This window comes from Dipodomys merriami, unplaced genomic scaffold (genome assembly GCF_024711535.1).
Source record: "Dipodomys merriami isolate MVZ:Mamm:240054 unplaced genomic scaffold, mDipMer1.0.p SCAF_78, whole genome shotgun sequence".
NCBI classification, from domain to species: domain Eukaryota; kingdom Metazoa; phylum Chordata; class Mammalia; order Rodentia; family Heteromyidae; genus Dipodomys; species Dipodomys merriami.
The window spans coordinates 4,904,788-4,931,624 of record NW_027206379.1 but is presented as its reverse complement, the minus strand read 5'-3'; the positions used below and the strand labels follow the sequence as shown (position 1 = coordinate 4,931,624).

At 62.1% G+C, this 26,837-nt stretch overlaps 2 protein-coding genes across 3 annotated transcripts; both read right to left on the bottom strand.

The window, feature by feature from the left end:
• Positions 1-416: 416 nt before the first annotated feature.
• Positions 417-12,396, bottom strand: Ifitm10 (interferon induced transmembrane protein 10). Of its 2 annotated transcripts, XM_070009950.1 has the most exons (3): positions 11,956-12,396; positions 11,043-11,151; positions 855-977 (listed from the first exon to the last, which is right to left on the bottom strand). In XM_070009950.1, the coding sequence occupies exons 1-3, from the start codon at positions 12,196-12,198 to the stop codon at positions 952-954; spliced, it is 378 nt and encodes a 125-aa protein (XP_069866051.1). In that variant the 5' UTR covers positions 12,199-12,396; the 3' UTR covers positions 855-951. The 2 variants fall into 2 exon arrangements, with proteins under 2 accessions (XP_069866050.1, XP_069866051.1); XM_070009949.1 differs by lacking the exon at positions 11,043-11,151 and having other exon boundaries at positions 417-977.
• Positions 12,397-16,520: 4,124 nt separating this feature from the next.
• Positions 16,521-26,591, bottom strand: Ctsd (cathepsin D). Its single transcript, XM_070009853.1, has 9 exons — positions 26,422-26,591; positions 24,708-24,876; positions 22,682-22,805; positions 22,013-22,131; positions 20,502-20,722; positions 18,663-18,785; positions 18,423-18,567; positions 17,416-17,514; positions 16,521-17,328 (listed from the first exon to the last, which is right to left on the bottom strand). The coding sequence occupies exons 1-9, from the start codon at positions 26,487-26,489 to the stop codon at positions 17,161-17,163; spliced, it is 1,236 nt and encodes a 411-aa protein (XP_069865954.1). The 5' UTR covers positions 26,490-26,591; the 3' UTR covers positions 16,521-17,160.
• Between the last annotated feature and the right edge of the window lie 246 nt (positions 26,592-26,837).

Here is a 26,837-nt window from a genome sequence, read left to right as displayed (position 1 = left end):
GAAAAGCTGAGATTGCAGAAGTGCGCCATCAGACTGTCTGGCTTTCTGAACTTTCCGTTGGCTTTTTAATGACTGTGGGAAATGGAAGCCATTTCTTCTTTTACGGATGAGGAACTGGTCCGGCGCCGGCCACGGCGCTGGGCACTCCCCGGGCTGTCTGCCCGCCTGGCTCTCACTCGCCGTCAGCGTGGCGTTCCTGCCGCCCGCTTCCCCTCCTGCCCCCCAGCGCTGCCCACGCCTGGGCCCCTTCCACCCGCAGCCCCTCCATTCTCGTCCCCCCCACCCCTACACACACCTGCACAGAGGAGCAAGCCTGCAAAATCCACAGCCGGGGTCAGCACCCTGGCCGGAAGCTGAGGGAGCCCCCAAACCTACAGAGCCCTCTATCCCTGCCCAGGTGTGGACGGAGGCCGGAGTGAGCGGACAGGTGTTTTATTGACAGTCCAGATACAAGGGCTCTGAGCAGGGTCACAGCTTGGAGGGGGGGGGGTGAGGGGAGGGGGTCCCAGATGCTGGCAGCCCCTATCCTGGGAGCTCCCACATAAGCCCTTCTTGCTGGGTACCGGGTGTGAGGGGTCTGGGGGTGCGGGCAGGGTGCGCGGGGCAGGCGGGGCAGCCGCTGGAAGCCAGGGCGACAGCGTGGAACAAGCCCGGGGCCCCGGACTGGCAGGGCACGGTGGCGGGGACAAGCTTGGAGCTCTTGGGGGCACTCAGCTTCCCCAGGCATTGCTGCCGGTCACGCTGTGGGGTCCCCCGGGTGGGGAGCCCCCCTCGGGCCGGCCTCACGGCCTCCGCATCACAGTGAGCAGGAAGGGGCAGTGAGCCTCTCAGTAGTCGGTGAGCGGGTACCGCAGGAAGATGAAGATGAGGATGATGCAGGAGGCCGCCAGCGCCGAGCTGGTGATGTTGAAGAGCCGGGCGGTCTTGGCGTCCTCCACTGCTCCGTTCAGGTCATTCAGGAGCTTCTTGTCTCGAACCTACGGCCGGGGGAGGCGGCAGGACAGAGGTCAGCAGGTGGTGGGTGGAGGCCGTGGTCTGATCTCTGGCCAGTTTTCTGGTTGTGACCACCGCAGGGTTGTTGGGAAGCATGCGACTTTCCCGGGAAGCCTTTAGTGTGTTGTTCCAAAACCTCCCCTCCCACGTGGTCACACGGAATTCTGCAAGACGAGGAAGCATGGGGCGCTGCCCTGCTTCTAGTGGATGTGGGGGACCGGCGTGGCCCTCACTGGATTTTGTCTTCCGTGTGTGTGTGTGTGTGTGTGTGTGTGTGTGTGTGTGTGTGTGTGTGTGTGTGTGTGTCTGTCTGTCTGTCTGTCTGTCTGTCTGTGTCATGAGGCTTAAACTCAGGGCCTGGGCCCTGTGCTTCTGTTTTTTGCTCAAGGCTGGCACTCTACACCTGAGCCACAGCTTCATTTCCAGCTTTTTTGCTGGTTAATTGGAGGTAAGAGTCTCATGGACTTTCCTGTCTAGGCTGGCTTTGAACTTTGATCCTCAGATCTCAGCATCCTGAGGTGCTAGGAGGATTCTAGGTATGAGCAGCTGATGCCTGGCCTGTCCATCTTCCTTTCTGAGAAAAAGGTGTGTCACCACTATTTGAAATCTCCTCTAGCTGGGCGCTGGTGGCTCTCACCTACAATCCCAGCCACTCAGGAGGCTGAGATCTGAGGATCACAGTTTGAAGCCAACCCAGACAGGAAGTCTGTGAGATTCTTGTTGTTGTTGTTGTTGTTGTTGTTGTTTTGGTCGGTCGTGGGACTTGAACTCTGGGTCTGGGCGCTGTCCCTCAGCTCTTCAGCTCAAGGCGAGCGCTCTACCACTTGAGCCACAGCGCCACTTCCATCTGTGAGATTCTTATTTCCAATTAAGCACCAAAAAAGCTCCACAAAACAAAAAACTGGAAGTGGAGTGGTGGCTCAAATGATAGAGCGCTAGCCTTGAGCAAAAAACGTCAGGGACAGCGCCCAGGCCCTGAGTTCAAGCCCAAGGACCAGAACACACACACACACACACACACACACACACACACACACACACACACACTAACCTGGAATTAACCTGAAATGTCCTCTAAGTTCCGCAGTCCTCTCCAGAGAGGTGGAGTCCACCTTCGATTGGATTAGTTTTCATTGTTAGTAAAACCCTGTTTCCCTCTGGTGCTTGGAATGAGTCCTGCAGTAGACGCTGCCCACTAATTGCTCACATCACTATTTCACCAGCTGTTCTCCACAACAAATCAGCGTGAACCGGCAGCGGCCAGCGTGGAGTGACGCTGGGCAGGCCCGAGGCCCACCGGCCGGTCCTGGGGGCTGGTTCTGTGGCACAGGGGCAGCCTCACCTCAGACAAGCTCTCCACAGGACAGCCCTGCCTGCCAGGCCTGGGTAAGGACTTTGTGAGCTACTGGCTGTATAGTGCTGTCACTGGCACAGAGTCTGTTCCAGAGAAGCTTCTAGAATAGTCTAGAATAGCAGAGGTGAAAATGAACAGCCTTCTCTCACCCTTCAGTCTTAAAAAAGAACCTGAAGTAAAACAGTTCATCCACAGAGGGTGAGTGGGGGAGAGAAAGCACTAGAGAAGGTTGTTCTGATGAAAAGATCCCATGCAACTGGGCGCTGGTGGCTCACGCCTGTATTCTTAACTACTCAGGAGGCTGAGATCTGAGGATCACAGTTCAAAGCCAGCCCGGGCAGGAAAGTCCATGAAACTCTTATCTCCAGTAAACCACCAGAAAACCAGAAATGGTGCTGTGGCTCAAGTGGTAGAGTGCTCACTTTGAGCTGAAGAGCTGAGGGACAGCCCAGGCCCAGAGTTCAACCTCCATAATCATCATCATCATCAACAACAACAACAACAACAAACGCTAAAGACAAGTATTTCAACTGGGCTGGGAAGGTGGCTCAGTGGTAGAGCGCTTGCCTTGCATGCATGAGGCCCTGGGTTCAATTCCTCAGCACCACATAAGCAGAAAAAGCTGGAAATGGGCCTGTGACACAAGTGGTAGAGCGCTAGCCTTGAGCTGAAGAGCTGAGGGACAGCGCCCAGACCCAGAGTTCAAGACCCACCACCAACGACAAAAAAAAAAAAAAAAAAGGTGTCAGCAAGGCCAGGTTTCCTCTGAAAGCCTTCCTGGAGCATCTCTTGTTTCTTCCTGGATCCTTGGGGCAGGAAGGATCTGATTAAGTTAATCATATTAATTGCATACAAGAATGGGTTTTCTGATGACATTTTCATGTGTGCACAGAATGCACATTGGTGTGCTCACCCCTCCTCATGTCTCCTCTGCCCACTTGCCTGCTTCCTCTCCCCAGTTAGCCCCCACTTCTATTCATCCCTGACCTAAACAGTTGCCACAAGTCATAACGTTCATGAGGGTCCTGTGGAGGGGGTGTAAACGCTCCTGGTCTTTTTCCGTCAAGCTGCTCTGCCCTGCTCGCTTAACCTTTGCCTAGGACTTCTTGGCCGGACCCTTGGGATACGGGAAGAAGCAATGGAGGCTCTGGATGTTCAGAGTGGATGGAGCAGAGGGAAGCAGCTGGAGCGCGTCCGGGTATCGAGTGGATGCAGATGGTGGTGGGTGATGACGCACACTAGGGGAAGGGCCAATATGGAGGCCGCTGGAATGGAAGGAGTGTGATCTGTGCGTGGGACAGAAGGGTGGACGGCGGAATGGATCTGGGGAGGGGGAGAGCTGAGCAGATTGTGGGTTCGCACCGGAGGATTGGAACCGGTGTTCCACTGGCCAGGGGGGTAGGGCAGCCACCTAGGTGGGACTGGCAAAAAGGAGGACGTGCCAGATGGTGGTGGATGTCTGGAACGGGCATCAGGTGGACTCAGAGATGCCCAGCAGATGAGCACCAGGGGACCTTCGGGAGCTCTGCTGAGTAGCCCTAGGACAGGTGGGCGGCAGGGGGGTGTGGGGGGCATGCAGGCTGAGTGGGCAGTGGGCGTGGCCTGTGGCAGGGGGCGAGGGGGACATGCTGGCTGAGTGGGCAGTGGGCGTGGCCTGTGGCAGGGGGCGTTGGGGGTGGGGCATGCTGGCTGAGTGGGCAGTGGGCGTGGCCTGTGGCAGGGGGCGAGGGGGACATGCTGGCTGAGTGGGCAGTGGGCGTGGCCTGTGGCAGGGGGCGAGGGGGACATGCTGGCTGAGTGGGCAGTGGGCGTGGCCTGTGGCAGGGGGGCATTGGGGGTGGGGCATGCTGGCTGAGTGGGCAGTGGGCGTGGCCTGTGGCAGGGGGGCATTGGGGGTGGGGCATGCTGGCTGAGTGGGCAGTGGGCGTGGCCTGTGGCAGGGGGCGTTGGGGGTGGGGCATGCTGGCTGAGTGGGCAGTGGGCGTGGCCTGTGGCAGGGGGCGTTGGGGGTGGGGCATGCTGGCTGAGTGGGCAGTGGGCGTGGCCTGTGGCAGGGGGGCATTGGGGGTGGGGCATGCTGGCTGAGTGGGCAGTGGGCGTGGCCTGTGGCAGGGGGCGTGGGGGGTGGGGCATGCTGGCTGAGTGGGCAGTGGGCGTGGCCTGTGGCAGGGGGTGTGGGGGGTGGGGCATGCTGGCTGAGTGGGCAGTGGGCGTGGCCTGTGGCAGGGGGCGTTGAGGGTGGGGCATGCTGGCTGAGTGGGCAGTGGGCGTGGCCTGTGGCAGGGGGCGTTGGGGGTGGGGCATGCTGGCTGAGTGGGCAGTGGGCGTGGCCTGTGGCAGGGGGCGTGGGGGGTGGGGCATGCAGGCTGAGTGGGCAGTGGGCGTGGCCTGTGGCAGGGGGCGTTGGGGGTGGGGCATGCTGGCTGAGTGGGCAGTGGGCGTGGCCTGTGGCAGGGGGCGTGGGGGGTGGGGCATGCTGGCTGAGTGGGCAGTGGGCATGGCAGTGTAGGTCACACACAGAACGGGACAGGAGAGGGTGGGTACATACTGCATGTCTGTTCTGTGGGGCCTGTGGGCAGATGAAGGTAGAACCTGAAACCGCAGGCGGGATGGATGGAGGCTGGTGTGCTGTGCATGTGCACTGCTGCACTGTAGGGCAGTACCTGTGGACAGCAGGTCAATCAATCGATGATGGCATGCGGGAAGGGTGAATGGGTGAATGGAAGGGGTGCTGGGTAAGTCAGGGTGTGGCTCCATGGCAGGTAGATGGATACAGATTGGTGAGCTCATCAACTGAAGGCCAGGCACTGTGGCTCACACCTGTAATCCCAACTGTCGAGGATGCTGAAATCTAAGGATCATAGTTCAAAGCCAGCTAGGGCAGGAAAATCTGTGAGACTCTTATTTCCAAATAGCCAACAAAAAGCTGGCCGTGGAGTTGTGGCTCAAGTGGCTAGCTCAGCAGAGAGCTCGCTGGTCCCGAGTTCACACTCTAGTCCCAGCACAAACACCAAACGAAAGCCTTGAAGGGGTGAGGGGAAAGAGTGCGGTGGGGTGCACCTGTGGTTGGGGAAGCCCTACTGAGTGGATGATGAATAAAGACAAAGGTAGAGCTCAGTGTGGTCCTATGCCACACAAGAGGTGTCACAGGGGGCCGAGGGGACCGCGCGGAGCTTCTCAGAGTGACTGAGGGTGGCAAAGAACGGGGGATCCGACATGTTGTCACGGCAATTCTAGCTGCCAGGTAAGGCCACACTGATAGGCAAGCAGAGTCTGGCCAAGAGTGAAGAGACCAGCTTAGCAGTTCTGCATGGCTTGACCCGGCAAGCAAGGGAGACAGATCCCTGTCTGGAGCCACATTAGAGGCACAGCCACAGAAAGAATGAGATTTGATATGGCTTCAATCAATAGAACAGCCGTTGCTGGAGATTGTGGAGTGGGCAGATTTGGGATACTGCACAGCTTGTGGTCACACAAGAATGGAGGGCGGGCAGGCAGATGGTGTGTGGTGCTCATGGGCGGGGTCAAAAGGTGACACAAGGCATGGCTGAGGAAGAGGGGACGGGTACTGGAGGTGTGGCCATGCGAGTCCAAGCAAAGATGGAAAGAAGACAAAGACACCGGATGAGAGGACAGGTAGATGAGTAGATGGACTCGTCTTTCACAAATGTGTGTAACCGTTGGATGGATGGATGGTGAACATCTGGAAGGAATCGAGGGAGGATGCCACGGGGTGGGCGGGTTGATTAGGCCACATCAGTGAACAAAACAGGTCACTGGAAGGAAAAGAGCGAGGAAAGAAAGGCATCTGAATGGATAACAGGAAATGCCAGGCTCCGGAAGCTTACATGTAGAATCCTGGCCCCAGGTGGTGGTAGGAGGTGGGACCTTGGAAGGTGATTTGAGAAGTAAAGCCTTTGTGAATGGGGATGATATCTTTATCAAGGAGCCCTGGATGGACCCCTTCCCCAGCAGCCACAGGAAGACACACCGGGAGGTCAGCCGACAGCCAGAAGGGGGCAGATCCCGCCAGAACCAGACCACCATGACTTGTATTTCCAGGCCCCAAACCTGTGAGGGGTGAGGAGTGAGTTCAGAGTGTCTGTGGTCGCTGGTGAGAGCCGCCCAGGCAGACTAACATGGACAACTCAGACGGGAGTGTGGAGAAACAGATGCAGTGGGAGGACAGGGTGCTGGGCAGTCAGATGGGAAACCAGTTGGTGTGGGAAAGGGGGAGAAAAGGATGGCTGAATAGGAGCTTTAGGGGCCAGTGATTAGATACACTGGAGAACATTTAGGTGGACAGGACATGGCCAGAAAGGAAGGCTTAGTTGAATGGTATTTGATTTGAATGTCACCAATAGATTTGTGTCTTGATGAATGGATGCCCAAGAAGTAGAAAGGACTATGGGAAGACAAAACATGGATAAAGACAGTAGGTGATTAGCTGGCTGGATTGGTCTAGTGTAGAAATAATTAGAAGGGAAGAGTAGGAAGAAGGGTAGCTTATGAAGAGGTCAGTAGAGTGGGCTTATAAGTGATATGTTGAGTACAAGTAATGACTTGGTGTGTTGGTGGATGGTATTTGGGGGTTAATAGAAAAAACAAGGAAGGAAGATAGGTTGGTGCATTGGAAGATGGACAAATGGACAGATGGATTAATGATAGAAAGAATGGGTGAGTTGTGAACAGGTAGGACAAACGAGATTCATGGATATAGTGAGGATGGATGGGTGGATGGATGATGGATGAATGATTGGATGGACGAGTGGATGGATGGTGAATGGATGAGTGGATGACTGGTGGATGGATGAATGAATGGCAGATGGATGGGTGGATAAATGATGGATGGATTGGTGGAAGGATGGTGGACAGATGGGTGAGTGGATGATGGATAGTAGATGGATGAGTGGATGGGTGAATGGATGGTAGACAGATGGGTGGATGGATGATGGACAAATGGGTATGTAGATGGGTGGATGGATGATGGACAAATGGGTATGTAGATGGGTGGATGGATGATGGACAAATGAGTATGTAGATGGGTGGATGGATGATGGATGGATGGGTTAATGGGAAGATGGGCGGATGGAGAAAGAATGACATCGCCCCATTTGTTAGGAAATGGAAAGACTTGGAAAAAATTATATTAAGTGAAGTAAGCCAAGCCCAAAGAAACATAGGTCCCATGGTTTCCCTTATTTGCAATATTTAGTATATGTATGAGTCAAGCAAAAAAGGTCAGATAAGGTGATGTTAGGAAAATGAACCCTAAGATATGTATTTAAATGTTTTTTTCTTTCATGCATTTGTTTCTAACACATTTATAAGATTATTTCTTTGTTGCTTTGTATGTCCCTCCCCCACAGTATAACCACTGCTTTCACTGTATTTGATTTCAGTATAATTTGTGGAGGGGAAGGGGAAAAACAAGTTGTTTAAATAAGGATACAGGTGGACCCGTTGCAACAATGCGAAGTACAAGTTGTCATGTCGAAAACGAACTTTACAACTTTGGTGGGAGGGGGGGAGGATTGGGTGGGGGGGTGGGGGGAGCCTGGGAAGGGGAAACAAAGGAGGAGGCTACAATGCTTGATAAGAAATGTACTCATTATCTTGCCCATGTAATTGTAACCCCTCTGTACAGTATTTTCACAATAAAAAAATTCAACGAAATTTAAAAAAAAGATGGGTGGATGGATGATGGACAGATGAATGAATGGATAATGGACAGATTGGTGGATGGATGGGGGGATAGATGATGGATAGATGCACTGATGGATGATGGATGAATCTGTGGATGGATGGTGAGTAGATAGATAATGGGTAGATAGATGGGTAGATGGGTAAGTGAGTAGATGGATGGGTGGGTTGATGAATGGACAGAAGGATGGATAGATGGGTGGGTGGATAAATTAATGGTATCAGAGAATTAGTTGTATAAGGTTGGCGGGATGTGTTATGAGGGCCAGGGAAGGAGGAAGCGTGGATGACTAAATAAGTGGACAGCTGGAGGTTGGTGGCTATTTGGATGGGCTGAAGGGATGGAAGAAGGATGGCTGGTGGGGTTGTGTCACCTAATAACTGAGACATGATCTGAGAAATGTGTCCTCTGTTGATTTCATCATTGTGCCAACATTGAAGAACAAATGGGCTTATACGAATGAAGATGGCCAAGACATCAGTAGGCCAGGCAGTCATTAACAGACCCATTGTTATATATGTACACTGTAGTTGACTACAGGGTGGGGGGGTGGGGTAGGTGGATGGTTAGGTGGGTGGGTGGGTGGGTGGGTAGATGGATGGGTGGGTGGGTGGGTGAATGGTTGGGTGGGTGGGTAGATAGTTGGGTGGATGGTTGGGTGGGTAAATGGTTGGTTGGATGGGTAGGTGGATGGATGTATGGTTGGGTGGGTGGGTAGATAGTTGGGTGGATGGTTGGGTGGGTGAATAGTTGGGTGGGTGGGTAGGTGGATGAATGCATGGTTGGGTGGGTGAATGGTTGGGTGGATGGGTGGGTGGATGAGTGGTTGGATGGTTGGGTAGGTAGGCGAATGGTTGGGTGGGTGGGTGGATGGGTGGATGGATGGGTGGATGAGTGGGTGGGTGGATGGGTGGGAGAGTGGGTGGGTAGATGGTTGGGTGGGTGGTGGGTCGATGGGTAGGTAGATGTGTGGTTGGATGGATGGGTGGGTGGGCAGACGGGTGGGTGGATGGGTGGATGGGTGGGTGGATGGGTGGGTGGGTGGGTGGGAGGGTGGGTGGGTAGATAGTTGGGTGGGTGGTGGGTGGATGGGTGGGTAGATGTGTGGTTGGATGGATGGGTGGGTGGGCAGACGGGTGGGTAGGCAATGCTGATACTGAGAATGGAAAGCTTGGGCTGGTGTGTACAATATGAGAGCCAGCACAGTACCCTCCTGCTCATCTGTTCTTTCTGACTTCTCTGTCGCTGGACAGTCTCCCAGTGTCCTGAACTCGGATCAAGCAGCCACCGCACCTGCTGCCTCTCCTGCTCTCTACACTTCCTTTGCTGCTCCCACACAAGACAGGGCAGGGGTTGTTGACCCCCAATGCCCACCTCATGTCTCTCTTGTCTTCTCCATTGGAGAGCCTTTCCCCACCCCAGGCCCAGGGGGAATGGTGCCTCCTCCCTGTGGCCGCAAGGCCCGACGTGGGCCACCTGATCCCGCCCACCACTGCCCTCTGCCCATCACCCACTCACCCAGCATCCTTTCACCCCGACACTGGGCGCCCTGCCTTGGACAAGCGAGCCATGACCCAGACCCCATGAGAGAGAAGGAAGGACGTGTGTGACCTGCCTGCGGTGCTGCCTGGGAATGGCAGGAGGGGACGTTGGGAGAGGGCAGGCTAAGGAGTGGAAAGGGGCAGAGGGGTGACTTCCTGCCCAACGCTGGGCTGCACAGGCCCACGCTGTGGCCTCCCCGTGGCTGAGCAGCCTGTGTGGAGCTGGCCGGGGCCACAGGGGCAGAGGGTGCCGGGCAGGGCAGCCGGCGGGAACACGGCGCCGCCACACTGCTCCCCGCCAGCCCCCACCTGCTCGCGCTGGCCTGAATGGCATTTTGTTTCCATTTTTGTGCAGCTGAAAGACCCGGGGTTCAGTGAGGCGGGAGGGCTGGTCAGTTCCCGGAGCTGGGGTGTCAGCCAAGCCCTCCCGACTGGGGTCTGCGGCGTGCCCACAATGGGCAGCATGAGGGGTCAGTGCAGCAGGCAGGCGGCCAGCTGGAGGACAGGCAGGCTGGCTTCCAGGTGCCCAGGCCAGGGCCAGCTCCTCGATGCGTGCCTTGCATGCCCTTCCCCGGGAGACCCAAAGCCTCTCCAGTGCCCGGTGGGAAGGATGGCAGGAGGCGGGGGGGAGTGAGCCCCATCGACACTCCGGGATGCCAGCCTCCGGTCACCCCACCCAGCGCAACCAGCACCGTCCTGAAATGCCTGACCTACCTACAGCCGCAGCAGATGGGCCGCCTGCACCCGCCGGCCGGCGGCAGCCTCGGCCAGGCACCAGGGGAGGAGTCCGGACAGGAGCACGGGCAGCCGGGCCGGGGCCTGAGGGCCGGGCTGCGCCAGCTGCGGCCCCAGCTGTCCCCGTGGGTGGCGGTGCCCTCTGCTCGGCATTGGCCTGGACACCGGGTAGGGGAGCACAGTTCCCGGCATCCTGTTCTCTCATGTCCCTTAGCACATGTGCACACACACGCACACACATATATTCACACTCTCAGGGATCCACACATGTGCACACACAGATGAGAACATGTATGTGCATGCCACACTTACATGTATGCACAGGTGCTCTTACCCATCCAGGTACTGGACACATGCAGCCACACAAATTTTGCACTCACACACATGCACACATGCATGCAATAACACATCCACACATAGGCACATCTCCACACTTGTCCCCAGATAAACGTACTCAAGGACTCACAATACTCTTGTAGTTATACCCATGCAATGCCTGACACGGACACAAGCCATGCATTTTACCTGCTCACGTACACCATGCACACACACATTGAGTCCACAGGTGCACTTACACACATGATTCACACACCGTGGGCATACGTAGTGGGTCACATGTGCACATCCACGCACATATACACAATCATATATTACACATACACACATAACAGACACACATGCATACACACACACTCATGCACATCCACACACTTACGCATAGGTCCTGTGGGGAGCCCGGGGTGGGGCACTGGGGCCTGGGCCTGAGCTGGGGTGCAGAGGCTGTCAGGAGGGGGTGGAGAGCCAGGTGGCCGGGCCTGGGGCTTCTGTGTACAGATGGCCAGAGGTGGCGCTGTCCAGGGTCCTTCCCACCCCCAGACCCTCCAAAGCTGTGCTCCCCCTGCGGCCCCTGCTCCCCTCCTCTCCACGCTCCCCTCCTCTCCAGGCGGCTGCAGGTGGTGCACTGGCTCTGGCTCTAGGGAGTGCTGATTTGGCTAACCACGTGCCAGGCTTTCCTGGAGGGGTGGGGCGGGAGAGGGGACCGAGTCCGTCTCCCTGCACCCTGCCTGAGAAGGGGGTGCCGCCCTTCCTTGGACACAGGGCCCCCAGCCGAAGGGTCTTCCATGGCCTTTCCTGAGTCTGTGTCCTCCTCCCGCTTTGCCCTTGGGGGGAGGGAGTCCCCACGGCCTGCCCCCAGTTCTTCTCCGCACCCAGGGCTCTGGGCGTGGTGCCACACTGGCTGCAGGGCGAGGAGGAAGAGCCTGTCACCAGTCCTTGGCCACCAGGCTGGGGGCTCGGGGCCTGGGTCAGGGTCCGAGGGGGGAGGCCTAACAGGGTCTGTGATGTCACCCCTCAGGACCCCAGGACCTCCCCCATGCTGCCCCTGCTTGACCCCATGCTGCTGTCCAGAAGATAAGGCCCTGCCTGAGTCCTAAAAGGCCCTGCTCCCCGAGGCTCTGCTGAGCCACGGTTTCTCAGCTGGGCACGGTGACGGCGGCCACTCCGTGCCAGCCCAGACCTGGCCGAGGCCTGGTCCTGGAATCCACACAAGCTCTGCTCAGGAGCTGCCCTGAGCACCGACATGGGGGGCCCATCCTTCCCGCCCCCCAGTCCCCCGTCGCCCAGCTCACTTTGAGGGAGTAGGCCAAGGCGATGAAGCCGAGGCAGCAGAAGTTGAGGTAGACGAAGTTGAAGATGGACCACAGGTAGTAGTCGTTCACCTCCGTGGTGTCGGGGTACACCTCGATCACAGTCGCGGGATTCGTCATGGTCTTCTTCTCGGCCGAGTGCTTGCAGGCTGGGCCGCCCCCGGCGGCACGCACGCTGTCCGTCTTGCTGCTCTTGGACTCCATGGGGAACAGGGTGGGCGCCATGGGGGGTGAAGCAGCGGGCTCGGGGGCCGCGGGGGCCTGCAGGGCGGGGGGCTTGGACACACAGGCGAAGCAGCCCTTGGGCGAGCCTGCCGGGGGCCTGGGAACCCAGAAGGCCCCGTCCAGGGGCACCCGGGCTTCCTGGGCGCCGTCCGTGGTGCTGGCCGGGACTCCCAGCGGGGCTGGGCACTGGCTGGGGCCCTGGGCCTGCAGGGGGAGTGAGAGTAAGGGGGAGCCCTGCCCGGCAGCGCTCCCTGAACACCCTGCAGCACACCCCCTCCCCCCCAGCCTCATAAACAGCCCTGGCTGGCAGAGCCAGAAACCCCCGCCTGGCGGCCAGCTGCCTCCCCGCCCCCAGCCCTCCAGCCGTGGCCCGTGCCAGAGCCCCTCTCGGCCTCACTGGCACGCCGCGGCTTTTCATTACTTCGCCATCTGCGCACAGCCACCCGCAGACAGGCACACACCACGGCACCCCAGCCCCAACAAACACGCCCACCCCACTCTGGCTGCCACCCTGCTGCCCGCAGTGGAGCCCCCAGTCCCCATTCCCTCCGGCCACTCCCCAGGCAGACCACAATGAATGACCCTGCCCGGCCCAGACACCTGCGTGCAGACACACGCAGACACGCGCAGGTAAACAACCGGCCAGACACACGCAGCGACCCTGACAGGCCTGGCGCCCCTCCCACCCCGAGAGCGCCCACCACGCCCCCCACCCGGGCCACCAGCGCCCCCCACGCGTGCAGCCCGGGGGCTGGGCCGCGGCTCTGCGCTGCCCAGTCCCCTGGCCGGGCTGGGCCGCAACCGCCCAGCCCCCCCCCCCCCCCCCCCGCTGCCCGCCCAGACAGATGGACGGCGTGTGCTCACCTGCTGGCGACTCGCCCCCTGCGCTGGGCCGGCGTCCTCCGTGCGTCCCGGACCGCGCTCTGCCCAACCTTGGGGGCGGGGAGCGCGTGGGGCTCCGCGGCGCCGCCGCCCGCCCGCCCGGCCGCTCCGCAGCGCCAGGCCGCCGGCTGCAGCCAGAGCCTGACTCACGGCGACCGGAGGCGGCAGGGCGACGGTGGCGGGGAGGCACCGACACCTCCTCCCGCTCCGCGGGAGGGCGGGGCCGCCGGCTGCCACCGGACTCCCAGAACTCCCGCCCGGCCCCCCCACCGGCACCCCAACGCCACCCCTTCCTAGGCCCCCCGGGAGCGTTCCCCACCCACCTGCACCCCAAAGACCCCTTCCTCCCGCCCCCTCCTTCTCCTCCCTCCCCAGAGTCTGCCTCTCAGAGCCCCCTTCCCTTGGGGCCTGAGGCCCGACGCCCCGCCCACCACCCCTTCCATGCCCGGCTCACAAAGTCCACTCCCAAGATTGTCCCTATCACTACACCCTCTCCCCACCCTGTCCCCTTCACTACACCACTCCCTACCCAGTCTGGACCTCTGACCCTGAATGGTCCAAGTCCCCATCCCCAGGGACCTTCTCGGTGGCTCCTCAGAGCCCCCAGACTTCACAGTCACAGCAAGGTGGGGTGTGTGTTGACACACCCCGACCCCAGTGTCCATCTGTACATAGTTCCAGTTCGGCAGGCCCCCGCCCCGGAGGTCCCAGCCCCCAAGTTCCGTCCCTTCCCTCCCGAGCCCCCAAGTTCCATCCCTTCCCTCCTGAGCCCCCAAGTTCCATCCCGTCCCTCCCAAACCCCCAAGTTCCATCCCTTCCCTCCCGAACCCCCAAGTTCCATCCCGTCCCTCCTGAACCCCAAGTTCAGGCCCTCCCCTCCATATTCCTCCATGAGTCCAGCTCTGTGGCGTCTGTCTGCCGGCCTTCCCACCCGCCTCACACCACCAAGCCCAGCCCCTTCGAGTTCACACAAGTCAGCCCTGGAGCCTGTGGGCACTCACAGGTGGCCCACCCCCCACCCCCGTGTCCCTCAGCCCTCAGGTGCCCTCTGGGACAGGTGTCCTGCTCCAAGGCCCTGGCCTCTGGTCCCTCAGAGACCTCAACCCTTGTCTCCGAGGAGCTGGGTGTGCCCACCAGCCTGAGCTGTCCCATGACAATCGGGCCAGTCACCTGGGAATGCCCCATCTCCACCCAGCCCGCCCCCAAGCTTGCTACTCTGAGCCCCTCTACCCGCACTCCCATTGTCTTGGCCACTTGTCCCCAGCTGCTTTCCCAGCCTCAGAAAAGAGGGTCCTGGGGCTGGGAAGGTGGCTCAGTGGTAGAGTGCTGGCCTAGCATGCATGAAGCCCTGGGTTTGATGCCTCGGTACCACATACACAGAAAAGGCCAGAAGTGGTGCTGTGGCTCCAGTGGTAGAGCGCCTGCCTTAGCAAAGGAAGCTCAGAGGCAGCGCCTGGGCCTGAGCTCAAGCCCCAGGACTGAAAAAAAAAGAGGGGCCTGCATCTCTGGGGCTCCACCCACCACACAGGGGTCTCCCCGGGGTGCCAGCCCCTGCCCCGCAGCCGCCCCGAAGCCTCGCCCCTGTGCAGCGCCTCCGTTTCCATCCTCTCCACTGCCCAGGCCCCCTCTGTCCCATTTTCTCATTGGCCTCTCACAGCCAGCCCTCCCCCTTCCTCCTGGCGCGTCTGAGACCCACTCCTCACAGAGTGCCCACCCGCCCTGACCTGAACCCCTCCCCGGTTCTCAGAACCCCTTCTCTCCATGGATCTGTGTGCTCTGAGAAACCCTGTCCCTAGGCAAGCCCTCCACGCCCTCCAGAGCACAGGCCCCAGCCCCGCCCGGTGACCCCTGTCCGGGACCCACGGTGCTTGGCACATCTCGAACGTTGGTAAAGCCCTTGGCCAGCGGGGGCAGTGCCCAGACACAAGGGGCTTGACTGGCCTCTCCCCAGCAGACCTAGCCATACCCTGGCGAAGCTCAGCCTCGGCATACACCCCACGCAGGGGCGGGTGGACGGATCCTGGCAGGCAGCCAAGTTCCATGCCCCACTGATGGCCCTTTTGACTGCCCAGGGCTTCAAGCCAGGGACCCCCCAGACCCTTGTTCTCCAGACTTCCCAGGGCTGGGCCTGGCTGAACACCATGTCAGCCTACAGGGGGCTGCACGCTGTGCTTGTCTTCTAGGGGCTGTCCCACCCTCAACGCCCCCCCCCCCCACACCTTGTTATCTAGCTTTAGCCTATGGTTGCTCTAGCAGGTTTGGGGACAGCCCAGAAGCCAGCTCTGTGCCCCTCAGACAAGAGTGAAGCCAGGGCCCACTTCCGGGTATCCGCTTTGGGGGAGACCTTAGGTCCCTCTGGGCAGAGGAGTGACGGGCTGGCCTCTGGTGGAGGTAAGAGCCTCACATCTGCCAAGCGAGGAGGGTCCCGTTTCCTCCACACCCCAGAGCCAGGGCCCTGAGGCGGCCGCTGGGCAGGCCAGCCTCCTGCAGCGGTGCCCGGCAGTGGCAGAGCAGGCCGCACAGGTTGGGGAGGAGCAGCAGCAGCCTGCAGGAGGGAGGAGGGGCTGCGGGCTTCTGGAATGTGCCTTTGATGACACTGGTCTCCCCGGAAACCCTGCCGGGCCCTGCTGAGCTCTGCCCAGCACCACTCATGTTTCAGGCGCACAGAGCACTGGGCACGCGCGCTTACCAGCCTCAGCAGCTCCGGAAGAACCTTCTCCAGAGCAGCTGCCTGCTGGGGGTACCAGGGACCCAGAGCCTGAGCCAGAGACGGCCCAGGATCATGCCGGGACAGGGAGGGATCATCTACACTGCACCTGCTGGGTGGGGCTCCTGACCCAGAAGAGAACCCTTGCCCACAGACTCCTACCTGATGCCCAAAGCCCTCTGGCTGATGCCCTGGTCTCTCCCTCCCCAAGGCCATCTGAGGGCTCCCATCAAACCAGAATGACTCCTGCTGCTCAGTAGAGGGCCTCTGACCCCTGACCCAATGACCCCAGGTGGGTGCAGCAGCACCGGCTTGGCACACGCAAGCACAGGCTGCTTCCGGGACCTGGTGAGGCGGGCCGGGCTAGGAGGGGCAGGCTGCCCATACCACCCAGGCCATGCAAGTGCCTGCTCTGTCCAGGCCCCAAGAGGGGCACACGCGGGGCCAGAGGCCCCACCTGTTTCCTCCCAGGGCAGGGGCGAGGCTGGACCACCACTCTGGAAACAGAACCTCCGGGTGGGCACCCACACCAAGAGTGCGCCAGGACGCATCTGCTGGTCGCCGCGCACGCCTCCAAGCCGGCCAGCTCTTCCCAGCCACATCTCGACCACAAGGCAGGGCAGCAAGTTCGTGCCTGGGTCGCCTGGAAGCCAGGCTGGGGTGTCAGCCCCCACCAAACTCACCAGCACCCTTCCCAGGCTTACACAGAACACAAAGCACACGGACACCAACAGAGGCCCAAACAACTGTATTTGCCCGTGGGCTTTGGTTCTTGGCCGCTGGGAGGAGTGCAGCCACAGAGAGCCAGCCAGGCCCCGCTTCCAGCCCTTTCCACAGGCCAGGGCACGCGCTGGGTGGCCCCGCTTTGTCCCCTTGCTCCTTCCTGCTCCACTCGAGGCTCAGTGGCCAGGATCCTTAGCTGGGGGGGGGGGGGGAGGCACGGTCCGGGCATCTGCCCCGGGCTGGGCAGGTTCCTGAGGACTGCTGCCACCGGGTGCGGAGGACCTTGTGTCCAAGGGTGGCAGGGCTGGGGGGGGGGTGAGGGGTCCGGGGATGCTTAAACCCAGCAGCTGCCAAGCTTGGGCCAAGTCTTCTAAGGCAGTGAAACGGATCAGGGTGCTGGACTGGCCTCCGCCCCACCCCAGACAGACAGACAAGCAGCACTTCTGAGGCCCAGGAGGGCAAACCACAGAACAGGACAAGGAGACCAGCTCAGCCCTGCCTCCCGGGGTGGGGGAACAGGCAGCGAGTGTGTGTGTGTGTGTGTGTGTGTGTGTGTGTGTGTGTGTGTGTGTACGCACACGCGTGTGAGTGGGGAGGGGAAGGCAGGACAAGGCCTGGCCAGCCCCTCCCACTGGACCGTGGTCTGCCGGCTAGAGCCGGGTGGCTTTGGCAAAGCCCACTCTGTTGCTGTCGCGGTCGAACACCGTGTAGTAGCTGCCGATGAAGACGTCGCCCAGGATCCAGAGCGGCCCACTGGGTGGGGGGATGTCCATGCCCATGAAGCCACTCAGGCAGATGCTCTTCCCGGCCTGGGACACCTGCGGGGCACAGAGGACGGGAGGCTGTCACCCGCCCAGCACCCCGCCCGGAGCCCGGCCCGCGGCCCCCCTGGCCATGCCTCTCACCTTGAGAATGTAGTCATCGGCAGTCAGCGTGTAGTCTTTGCCCCCAAGGTTTAGGGTGACGGAGGGCAGGCTGGACACCTTCTCACAGGGGACGATGTACTGGACAACAGAGGAGCACATCAGAATGCAAGCTCCCCACTCACCCACCAGCCCGCCCGCCAGCCACCGCCTGCCCCCCAGCTCAGAGCCCCAACCAGCCCACCAGCCTGCCCCCCAGCTCACAGAGCCCCAACCGCCTGCCAGCCTGCCCCCCAGCCCCAGCTCAGAGCCCCAACCGGCCTGCCAGCCTGCCCCCCAGCCCCAGCTCAGAGCCCCAACCGGCCTGCCAGCCTGCCCCCCAGCTCACAGAGCCCCAACCGGCCTGCCAGCCTGCCCCCAGTTCAGAGCCCCAACCGCCTGCCAGCCTGCCCCCCAGCTCACAGAGACCCAACCGGCCTGCCAGCCTGCCCCCCAGCTCAGAGCCCCAACTGGCCTGCCCACCCCCAGCTCACAGAGCCCCAACCGGCCTGCCAGCCTGCCCCCCAGCTCACAGAGCCCCAACCGGCCTGCCAGCCTGCCCCCCAGCTCACAGAGCCCCAACCGGCCTGCCAGCCTGCCCCCCAGCTCACAGAGCCCCAACCGGCCTGCCAGCCTGCCCCCCAGCTCACAGAGCCCCAACCGGCCTGCCAGCCTGCCCCCCAGCCCCAGCTCACAGGGCCCCAACCGGCCTGCCAGCCTGCCCCCCAGCTCAGAGCCCCAACTGGCCTGCCCACCCCCAGCTCACAGAGCCCAACTGGCCTGCACACCCCCAGCTCACAGAGCCCCAACCGGCCTGCCCACCCCCAGCTCACAGAGTGCAACCGGCCTGCCCACCCCCAGCTCACAGAGCCCAACTGACCTGCCCACCCCCAGCTCACAGAGCCCAACTGGCCTGCCCACCCTCAGCTCACAGAGTGCAACCGGCCTGCCCACCCCCAGCTCACAGAGCCCCAACCCGCCCACTGGCCGCCGCCCAGCTCACAGCTCACCTCGCCCTGGATCAGGGGCACCGCGCCAATGGCCTTCTGCAGCGCCTTCACCTCCTCCACCGGGCCCACCAGGAGGGAGGTGCCCGTGTCCACAATGGCCTCACAGCCCCCCTGGCACAGGGTCAGCTCCTCGCCCACAGACAACCTGGAGGTGGGTACAGGTGTGGCCGGTATGGGGTGGGGCTGGCCCCAGGGTGTGTGTGTGCCCGCCCGCCCGCCCGCGGGGACACCCCGACTCACTGGTCCATGTGCACCTGCCAGTAGGCCTTGCGGGTGACATTCAGGTAGGACAAGTCGCCCTGGTAGTACTTGGAGTCCGTGCCCCCGAGCATCAGCTCCCCTCCGGGCTGCCCGCTGGGGTTCCTGGGTAGAAAGGGGAGCACGCCTCAGTGCCCCAGCACGGGACGGGGCTGCACACAGTGCCACAAGACCTGGGGGCCAGGTCAGGGGCGGGCGGCCCCACCAAGGAGGGCTTTGCCGCTGAGGGACTTCCTGGTCCCACGGGACGGGGTGCCCCGAGGGAGCGTGGAGGGCTGCTTCCCTGCCCTCCTGCTCACAGAGCCTGCTGGGCTCTCAGGACCCAGAGGTCTGCCTAGGACCAGAGACTCAGCCACAGCTGGCCAAGGCCCAGGCTGAGAGGAACACAAGGCAGGGAGCAAGTGCCAAGACCAAGGTGGGGGCTGGGAAGGAGACAGGGAGTGAGCACCAAGAGCCCAAGGGGAGAAAACCCCCCAGCAGGCTCCTGGGAGGTAAGGCCCAACCTTGAGAAGCTGAGCCAGCTCGGCCTCCCTGGGCCTTTGCACGTCCCCACCTTCGTGACTTCTCCAGCTCCTGGCTCCCCCACCTGTGCTCCCTTCCCCTGTGGTCTCACGCAGATGCCACCCCCGGTGCCCGTGGCCCGTGGCAGGACACGGAGGGCCCAGTCAGGCTGCTCGCGCTGAAGCTCCGCCCTCCGCGGGTGTCCCCAGCAGGGCTGGCCCCCTCCTGCCGGTGCCCATCCCCGGAAAACCGGGCCTGATGCTGTCCTCCCACCAGAGCTCCACCCTGTCACCACTTTTGAAACTCCAGGTGTGCAAACATGACAGGTGCATGCCTCTCCTCGACTTGCTCACGTCTAGCCCAACAAGCCTGTTCGGAAGCTGTGGCCCTTCACCCGCTTGCTTCACCCCGGCCCAGCCCCACAGTTGGACCTGTGGGTCTTGTCTGGGACCTTGCTGGAAGAGGGGCCACCCCGCCCTACACCACGGCCTCCCTGCACAGGCTAGGAAGGGATGGAGGAAAGTGTGCTGAGGGCAGGTGGGAAGCTGGGGGAACAAGAGCAGAACGATTTGGGCCAGGATTCTGCCAGAAGTGCCCCCAGGGCCAAGGGTCAAGTGAGGGCCAGGCCTGGAGAAGGACTCTCAGCACGGAGCACTGTGGTCCTGGAAGAGGCCGCCGGCATCAGGCCGGGCTCTGGCCGCCAGGGCCTCCCAGACACCTGCCTGCGCCCCGGGGCACAGCGAGCCTGAGCCAAGATGGCACAGGGCCCCAGTAACCCAGCCCCCCCTTCCAGCCTGACCTCCCGCCAGTGCCTGCCGCACTGGCCTCAGGACCAAAGCGTGAGGCCTGCGGGGTCACCCGTGCCAGGCAGCGGCTTTCCTATGCCCGCAGGGAGGGCCCAGGGGCCACACTCCACGCAGGACCCGGGCCCTGAGTCTTCCTCAAGTGGCATACGTCTCTGATATCCCTTCCTGGTCCTGGGGCATCTCGAGAAGCTTCATCCCCCAGGTCCTAGCACAGACTGAGGCTCACAGGAGGGAAGCCTTGGCCACGGCCAGAACAACCTATCACTGGGCTCAGGGAGCATGGGAGACCACACAGTCACTCAAGTTGTGACTGGGAGCAGTCAGGACCCTGGGCCTGTCAGACAGCCTTGCCTGTCCGGCAGAGCCTGACCCTGAGATCAGAGTTCAGGCTGCAGCCCAACCTCACTGCCTGTATTTCAACACTTCAGAGCCCAGGAGGTCCGGGTGCTGAGTGAAGACAGAGCACTATAGCCTGGCCCTCCCTCACACCTGGTCAGGTGCACCACGTGCTCACCTGTTCAGGTAGAAGGAGAAGATGTTTTTGTCAACGAGTTTCTGCTCCATCAGGTTGTCGAAGACCGGCAGCACGTTTTTGACAGAGATGTAGGGGTAGCCCATGCCCAGGATGCCATCGAACTTGGCCGCGATAAAGGTGATGCCGGGCTGGCTGGTGGCTTCGCCGAAGACCTGCCTCTCCACCTGGATGCTGGCAGTGGACGAGGACTTGCAGGGCACCTGTGGTCAGATGTGTGCAGGGCAGAGGTCAGCAGGACGCACGCCCGGCCACGCCCTCACACCTGCCCCACCCACAGCGCAGCCCAGCTCTGCGACACCCCTGCATCTTGCAGGACCGGCAGAGGAGGGAGGCCGTGTGCGTGTGTGTGTGTGCAAACTGCAGGCCCAGGGCAGAGGGTGTGGCAGGGATGGGGTTGGCACCTCTCCTGATAGAGCTGGCAGGACTTCATTTTCACGAAATACCTTCTAAACCGTCGTTATGAAGGTGGCGTACGGGGGATCCATTTGCGCGAGTCAGGTAACGAGCGCGTTTCCATTTGGACGGTGGCCCCTCTTTCCTTGCTCTCGCCCAGTTCTTCCCTCCCAACCCACCCCCTGGCTCCATGGCCCCTTCTCCTCGTAGGAGTCCGGTGGGGACCACCGCTGCCTTTGCGAGGGCTTCATTTTAAACCACATTGGAGGGTGGGAGGGAGCACAGAGCATCGGACCCTGCTTTCAGCCCCTCCTCCCAGGCCACTTGTGCTCCTGTCCTCGGCTGTGGGGACACGCCACCCAGCCAGGCCTACAACTGGGGCCCCATCCCTGGCCCCACCTGCACTGTGGCTGCGGAGATAAGAGGCCAAGGCGGGATGGGAGGGGCTGGCTGGACCACATCCTGCTCACGGAGGGACCCCAGCCGGCAGTGTGGGGGACAGAGCCCCAAGGCCGCGTTGTGGCAGCACCCTTGGGATGAGAGGGTGCTGCTGGCTCGAGGCCCGGCAAGCGGAGCCCAGGCCAGTCTGTCCCATCCCCCTGTCCAGGGCAGGGAGGGGTGGGGACACCCTCTCCTCTTGTGGTCCCACATACGCAAACGGATCCACATCTCCCCCACCCATGCCTCTCCAAGATGACGTTTCTGACCGTGTACCCCTCAGCCAGCTCCAGGGACCCCTCCTCTCCCCAGGCTTGGCCCTGGGTGCCCTGCAGGCACCTATAAAACAGAAGCCGAAGCTTCTCCATCCCCGGCCCACACCCCCAGGCCAGTGGCTGGGAGGCCTGGCTGGCTCTGCCTGGCCCGCAGCTCCTCCTCCCTCCTCCATCCTTTACCACCAGGCACCAAGGCTGCTCCGGCCCTGGCGGTAGCTCAAGCGGTGCCCCTCCCCGCAGGCCGCAGACCACACCACTTCCTCCCCCACCAACGGCTGCTGTGGGCCGCCCACTGCCGGCAACCGTCCCAGAGAGCTGGGCTCAGGCCAGGGTCACGGTGCCCTCGCCTCGAGCAGGTGCCCGGGACAGGCCCCGGGCACTCACCGACACGGTGTCCTGGCTCAGGTACCCCGAGAGGCTGCCGGAGCCGTAGTGGATGTCGAAGGTCGTGCCGTTCTTCACATAGGTGTTGGACTTGGCACTGTTGTACTTGCGATGGATCCCTGCACAAGTGGGGGGCAGGGAAGGGGTGTCGGGCCACCACCGCCCCTGCGGAGGGCCCTGGGCCTCCCCACAGGGCCTACATCTGAGCTGACCTGGGCCCACACCCTGGAGCCCTGCCTTGCTCTGGGTGCCATAAGTGGTAAGTGGCCTACGCTCTCCCCCAGCTTCCCCCCCTCCCCTTGGTCCGTGCTTGGCCAGCTCAAGTGGCACGAACGGATGCAAAAAGAAGGCAAGTCCTTGGGGAGGGGCAGAGGCCAGCCTGTCTGACGGGGCTGAGTTGAGAGTGAGGTGAACTTCACCAGGCCACCCCCAGCACGCACCCCCTCCCCGCCCCCCGGCCTATCCCAGGAAGCCCGACCCAGCCACATTCCCAGCTCCCCAGAGGTGGCCCATGTGCAGGAAAACGTGGTGCGTGCCCACTCCCCAGGGACCCCCCACACCACGTCTCCACCGCCCTGTGTGTTCCTGCAGTCCTAAGGGGGCAGAGGCCTAAGGGGCAGTCCTAAGGGGCATGGCAGAGGCCGTGCGGTGCCTGGGGCATCAACTCACAGCAGGCCAAGTCGAACATGCGGCAGTGGACAGAAGGGACCCACAGGTTGGAGGAGCCGGTGTCGAACACGACCGTGAAGCACTGCGGGGGCGTCCCGATGCCGATCTCACCGTAGTACTGGGCCTGAGGGCAGCGAGGTCGGGGTGAGGAGAAGGTTCCAGAGCAGAGCTCCTGGCTATCCTGGGAGCTGGGCCTGAATGTCCAGGCTGGAGGTGGGGGTGCCCGGAGTCCACTCCCATCTACAGACTCAGGCACGGGGTGGCCACGCCCCGGCCAGGTGGTGTGCGGTGGGGGCTGTGGAAGGGCAGTGGCCCCGGGAGGAAAGGCCCATGGTCAGGCCAGAGCGAGGCCAGCTGGCCTGCAGACCCCTAGGCTGTTGGAGTCCAAGAACCAGGCTCAGGCTCCAACTCTGAAGGCCTTCATTGAGCACGGGGAGGGCCCTGAGGCCAACAGCCCTGACTCAGTCACAGACACGCCTCCACTGCCAGGGCCTCGGCACCCCATCTGTTCCCAGGACCAAGCCTGGATAAGGGGGTTCGTGCCCCGCTGACCCACATCTCATCCTCAGAGGTGGAGGCTGAGGGGCCTGGGAGCCTGGGACCCAGATCTCCACAGGACACTGGCTCCAACCCCAACCGTCTCCACCACTTGTTTCCAGAAAGCAGCAGCTAGCATTAACTCCTGACATGAGAGAAGGGGACGGGGAAGGGAGGGGGAGTGAGGTGACTCAGCAGCTGTGCCCGCACGCGCGTGTGTGTGCGTGTGCGTGTGTGTGCGCGCATGCACTTGTACACTCTGATGGGATCAGGAACTGACCTGTCCACCCAGACAGGCGGCCCCTCGTCCCCCCGCCAGTCACATGCCTGGCCCTCAGGCTTCCTGTCACAGGGCAGAGGCCTCAGGCCAAACAGGCCAGAGGGTACAGTCTTCCCCTGCCCCGTGAGCAGGGGGACAAGGACAGTCTAGGCAGTTGGTCCTGAGAGAGCCACAAGGGCTCAGGACCGAGCAGAGGCGCTGCCCCCGCCTCCCCCAGTACAGGCAGAAGACAGAGGCTCCAGCCAACTGTGCTCAGGCAGGCCTGATGAGCCACGTTCAGAGATCGAAGGGCAGGCTGGGTCCTCCACCCCACAGCCTCCAGTCAGGCTAGGGTGAGGCTGGGTCCTCCACCCCGCAGCCTCCAGTCAGGCTAGAGTGAGGCTGGGTCCTCCACCCCACAGCCTCCAGTCAGGCTAGGGTGAGGCTGGGTCCTCCACCCCACAGCCTCCAGTCAGGCTAGGGTGAGGCTGGGTCCTCCACCCCGCAGCCTCCAGTCAGGCTAGGGTGAGGCTGGGTCCTCCACCCCGCAGCCTCCAGTCAGGCTAGAGTGAGGCTGGGTCCTCCACCCCACAGCCTCCAGTCAGGCTAGGGTGAGGCTGGGTCCTCCACACCACAGCCTCCAGTCAGGCTAGGGTGAGGCTGGGTTTGACTCCAGGTCTCCTAGGCAGTCCTACAAAATTAAACAGCTTTCAACTAGTGGTCAGTGTTCAAGACACACAGGGAGCTGGGTACAATCCCTACAACTCCGGGGAATACAGAGTGAGGCCAGACTCAAGCAGAAAAAGTGTAAGATCCTACCTAAAAGGAACACCCAAGAAAGAGTGGCTCATTCCTGCCATCCTAGATACTTAGGAGGCTGCAGAAGATTCCATCTAAACCACCAACCAAAGCATCCACAACAAACAGGGCTGAGGGTGGATGTGGGAGTGGCTCAAAGTGCAGACTCCCAGCCCAGCAGCCCGAGGCCTGAGTTCACACCCCAGGACCACACCAAAAGCAAAAGACACACACAGGCAAAGTGGTCTCCACAGTGCCAGTGCCAGAGGCCGGCCCAGCCTGGCAGCATCAGGAGCTCAAACGGCTGGCAGGATGGGGTGGTGCTGGCCAGGGACCTGCAGGCAGGAGCCAGAGGTCCCGCCCACTGAACAGGTGCAGATCCAGGGAGAAGGGCACCCTGCCGCACGAGGCCCAGGTCCTGCCCACACTCACGTCCATGTAGTTCTTGAGTATCTCTGGGACGGGGCCCTTGGTCTCCTTGGCCTCCCCGGGTGACTGCAGGGAGTACTTGGTGATGGGACCCCGAAAGATCAGGTCTTCCACGGGGCCTCCCGCTTCTGTCATGGTCCGGCGGATGGAGGTGAACTTTTTCAGGGGGATTCTGTGAAGATGAAGCAAGGAGATGTCAGACCACACCCCTCCTATCCCAGGAAGCACCCTGCCCCTCCCCATGCTGAGAGCAACTACCAGGAACCCCCACAGCTGCTTACAGGCCTGTTCACCTGGCCATGGCCCACGCAATGCTCCTGCCCAAACCTGCAGGTCCCTAATCAGCGTGGCGGCAACCCTACAACACTCCAGGCTGCTGAGGCCAAGCTCACCGGTGGTCCCATCTGAGCCAAAGGCCACTAACCACCCCCAAAGCCCCACTGGTCTCCAGCCCTCCCAGGACACCTGCTCTGGTCTGCTCTGGGGTGGCAGTCCATAGGTCTGTTTGGGGGTGCTGGTGGGCACCTGTGACCCTAGATGACTGACTTCAAGGCATCTCACTGCATCTGAACCCCACATCAAAGTGGCCCCCACCCCTGGCTGGCAGTGGCAGCAGTCTGCCTGACTTCTCCAGGGGTTTCTATCGTCTCATGAGGTAGATCTGAGAACATCTACACAGCCAGTCTCCACATGGCTCAGGCTGGGGGCACCATGGCCACCAGGGGCAAACCCATGAGCTCAAGGTGCCAGAAGCTTCTATGTCCTCGTGTATATACCCTATGACCTGCTGAGAGCAGGCCTGGCTTGCAGGAGGGTACTGGAGGTGGTGCTCGGGGCTCTGCTACGCCTGGAGCTCCACCCTGTCCGGACGGGGTGTGGACTGGTTGGCCTGGCCCCAGAGTCTCCAGCCTCCTATCTCATTTGGGCTAGTGCTCCCAGGAGAGCCTGTGATCACTCAGAAGCAACTTCTTCCCTACCCAGGAATTTAAGCCCAAGGTCAAAGCTGGCTTTTCCTGGCACGCCAAGGGCGTGCTCCAGGAAGACAGGATTCTTGCCCAAGAGTGGTGGGCTGGAAGAGCCTGGGCCAGGTCCTGGCCTGGAGGGACGGACCAGAGATCACAAAACAGATACCACAATCAGTCCCTAGACCCAGAGTAGGTGGGAGGGGCTCCGGCTCTGCCCACCCCTAGGGGGCTGCTTCCCCACCCCCCACCCCACCATCCAATCTTGACCTTCCCCAGAGAAGGGTGGGCGGAGGACAGAGTGGGCAAGGCCGGGCAGGTTCCAGCCTGTGGCTGTGTCTACAAAGCTCCCACGGAGGCTGCACGGCCTTGGGCAAGGCTCAGAGCCACCCAGCCCCCTGCCCCCCTCACCCAGCCGCCCACGGGATAAACCTCAGCGCGGCCCGAAGGCCCCACGTCCACCGGGCCCCCAAGGCCCCAGCTCGGATGAACCGTGCCATTCCCCAGCCTCCTCCTGGCCGGGCCTAGGGTCCCTGGGGTGCCCACGCCCAGCAGGCTGGGGGGGGGGGGGCTGGCCCGGCCCCAGCGCGCGCCCCGATGCCCCGGGGAGCACGGCTCAGCAGAGCGGCAGCACCGACCCCGGCTCGGCCGGGACCCCGCGCCCGGACCCCCGGCAGGCGCTGCGCCCCGGGCTCCGGGCCTCGAGACGGGGGCGCGCGGGACGCGGGGCGCAGGGCCCGGCCCCGGGTCCTCACCTGATGAGCGCGGAGGAGGACGCGGCCAGCAGGCCGAGGGCCAGCAGCGCGAAGCCGGGGGTCTGCATGGCGGCGGCGGCCGGGCCGGGACGGAGCGCAGCGCCAGAGGTCGCGCGCTTATAGCCGGGGTGACCGCGCAGCCGGGCCCCGTCAGCTGACCGGCTTGTTTGCCCCGGGCCGGTCACGTGGGCCGCGGACCTGGGGCGGGGCGGGGCGACCGCCGCGGCGGGCGGGCACGCACGTCGCCGGGAGCGCGCACGTCGCTCGTCCGGCTCGGGTTGCAGACGCCCGGCCGCCGGGGCCGCCGGGGCCGCGCGACGTGCGCGTAGCCGCGAGGCGGGCGCGCGCCTGTCCCGGGCCCGCGCTCTCCGCCCGGGGCGCGCCGACCCGGCCCCCGGCCCCCCCCGGTCCCCGAC

Bases quoted from the DNA above. Each gene is read 5' to 3' on its own strand.
- Ifitm10 (XM_070009949.1), bottom strand. From the start codon at position 12,198: ATGGCGCCCACCCTGTTCCCCATGGAGTCCAAGAGCAGCAAGACGGAC. The intron at 978-11,955 runs GTGAGCTGGGCG...CCCCGGCCGTAG, and splicing joins CCTTGGCCTACTCCCTCAAA to GTTCGAGACAAGAAGCTCCT.
- Ctsd (XM_070009853.1), bottom strand. From the start codon at position 26,489: ATGCAGACCCCCGGCTTCGCGCTGCTGGCCCTCGGCCTGCTGGCCGCG. The intron at 24,877-26,421 runs GTGAGGACCCGG...TCATCTTCACAG, and splicing joins TCCTCCTCCGCGCTCATCAG to AATCCCCCTGAAAAAGTTCA. The intron at 17,515-18,422 runs GTGAGCTGTGAG...TCTGTTGTCCAG, and splicing joins TGCCCCTGATCCAGGGCGAG to TACATCGTCCCCTGTGAGAA.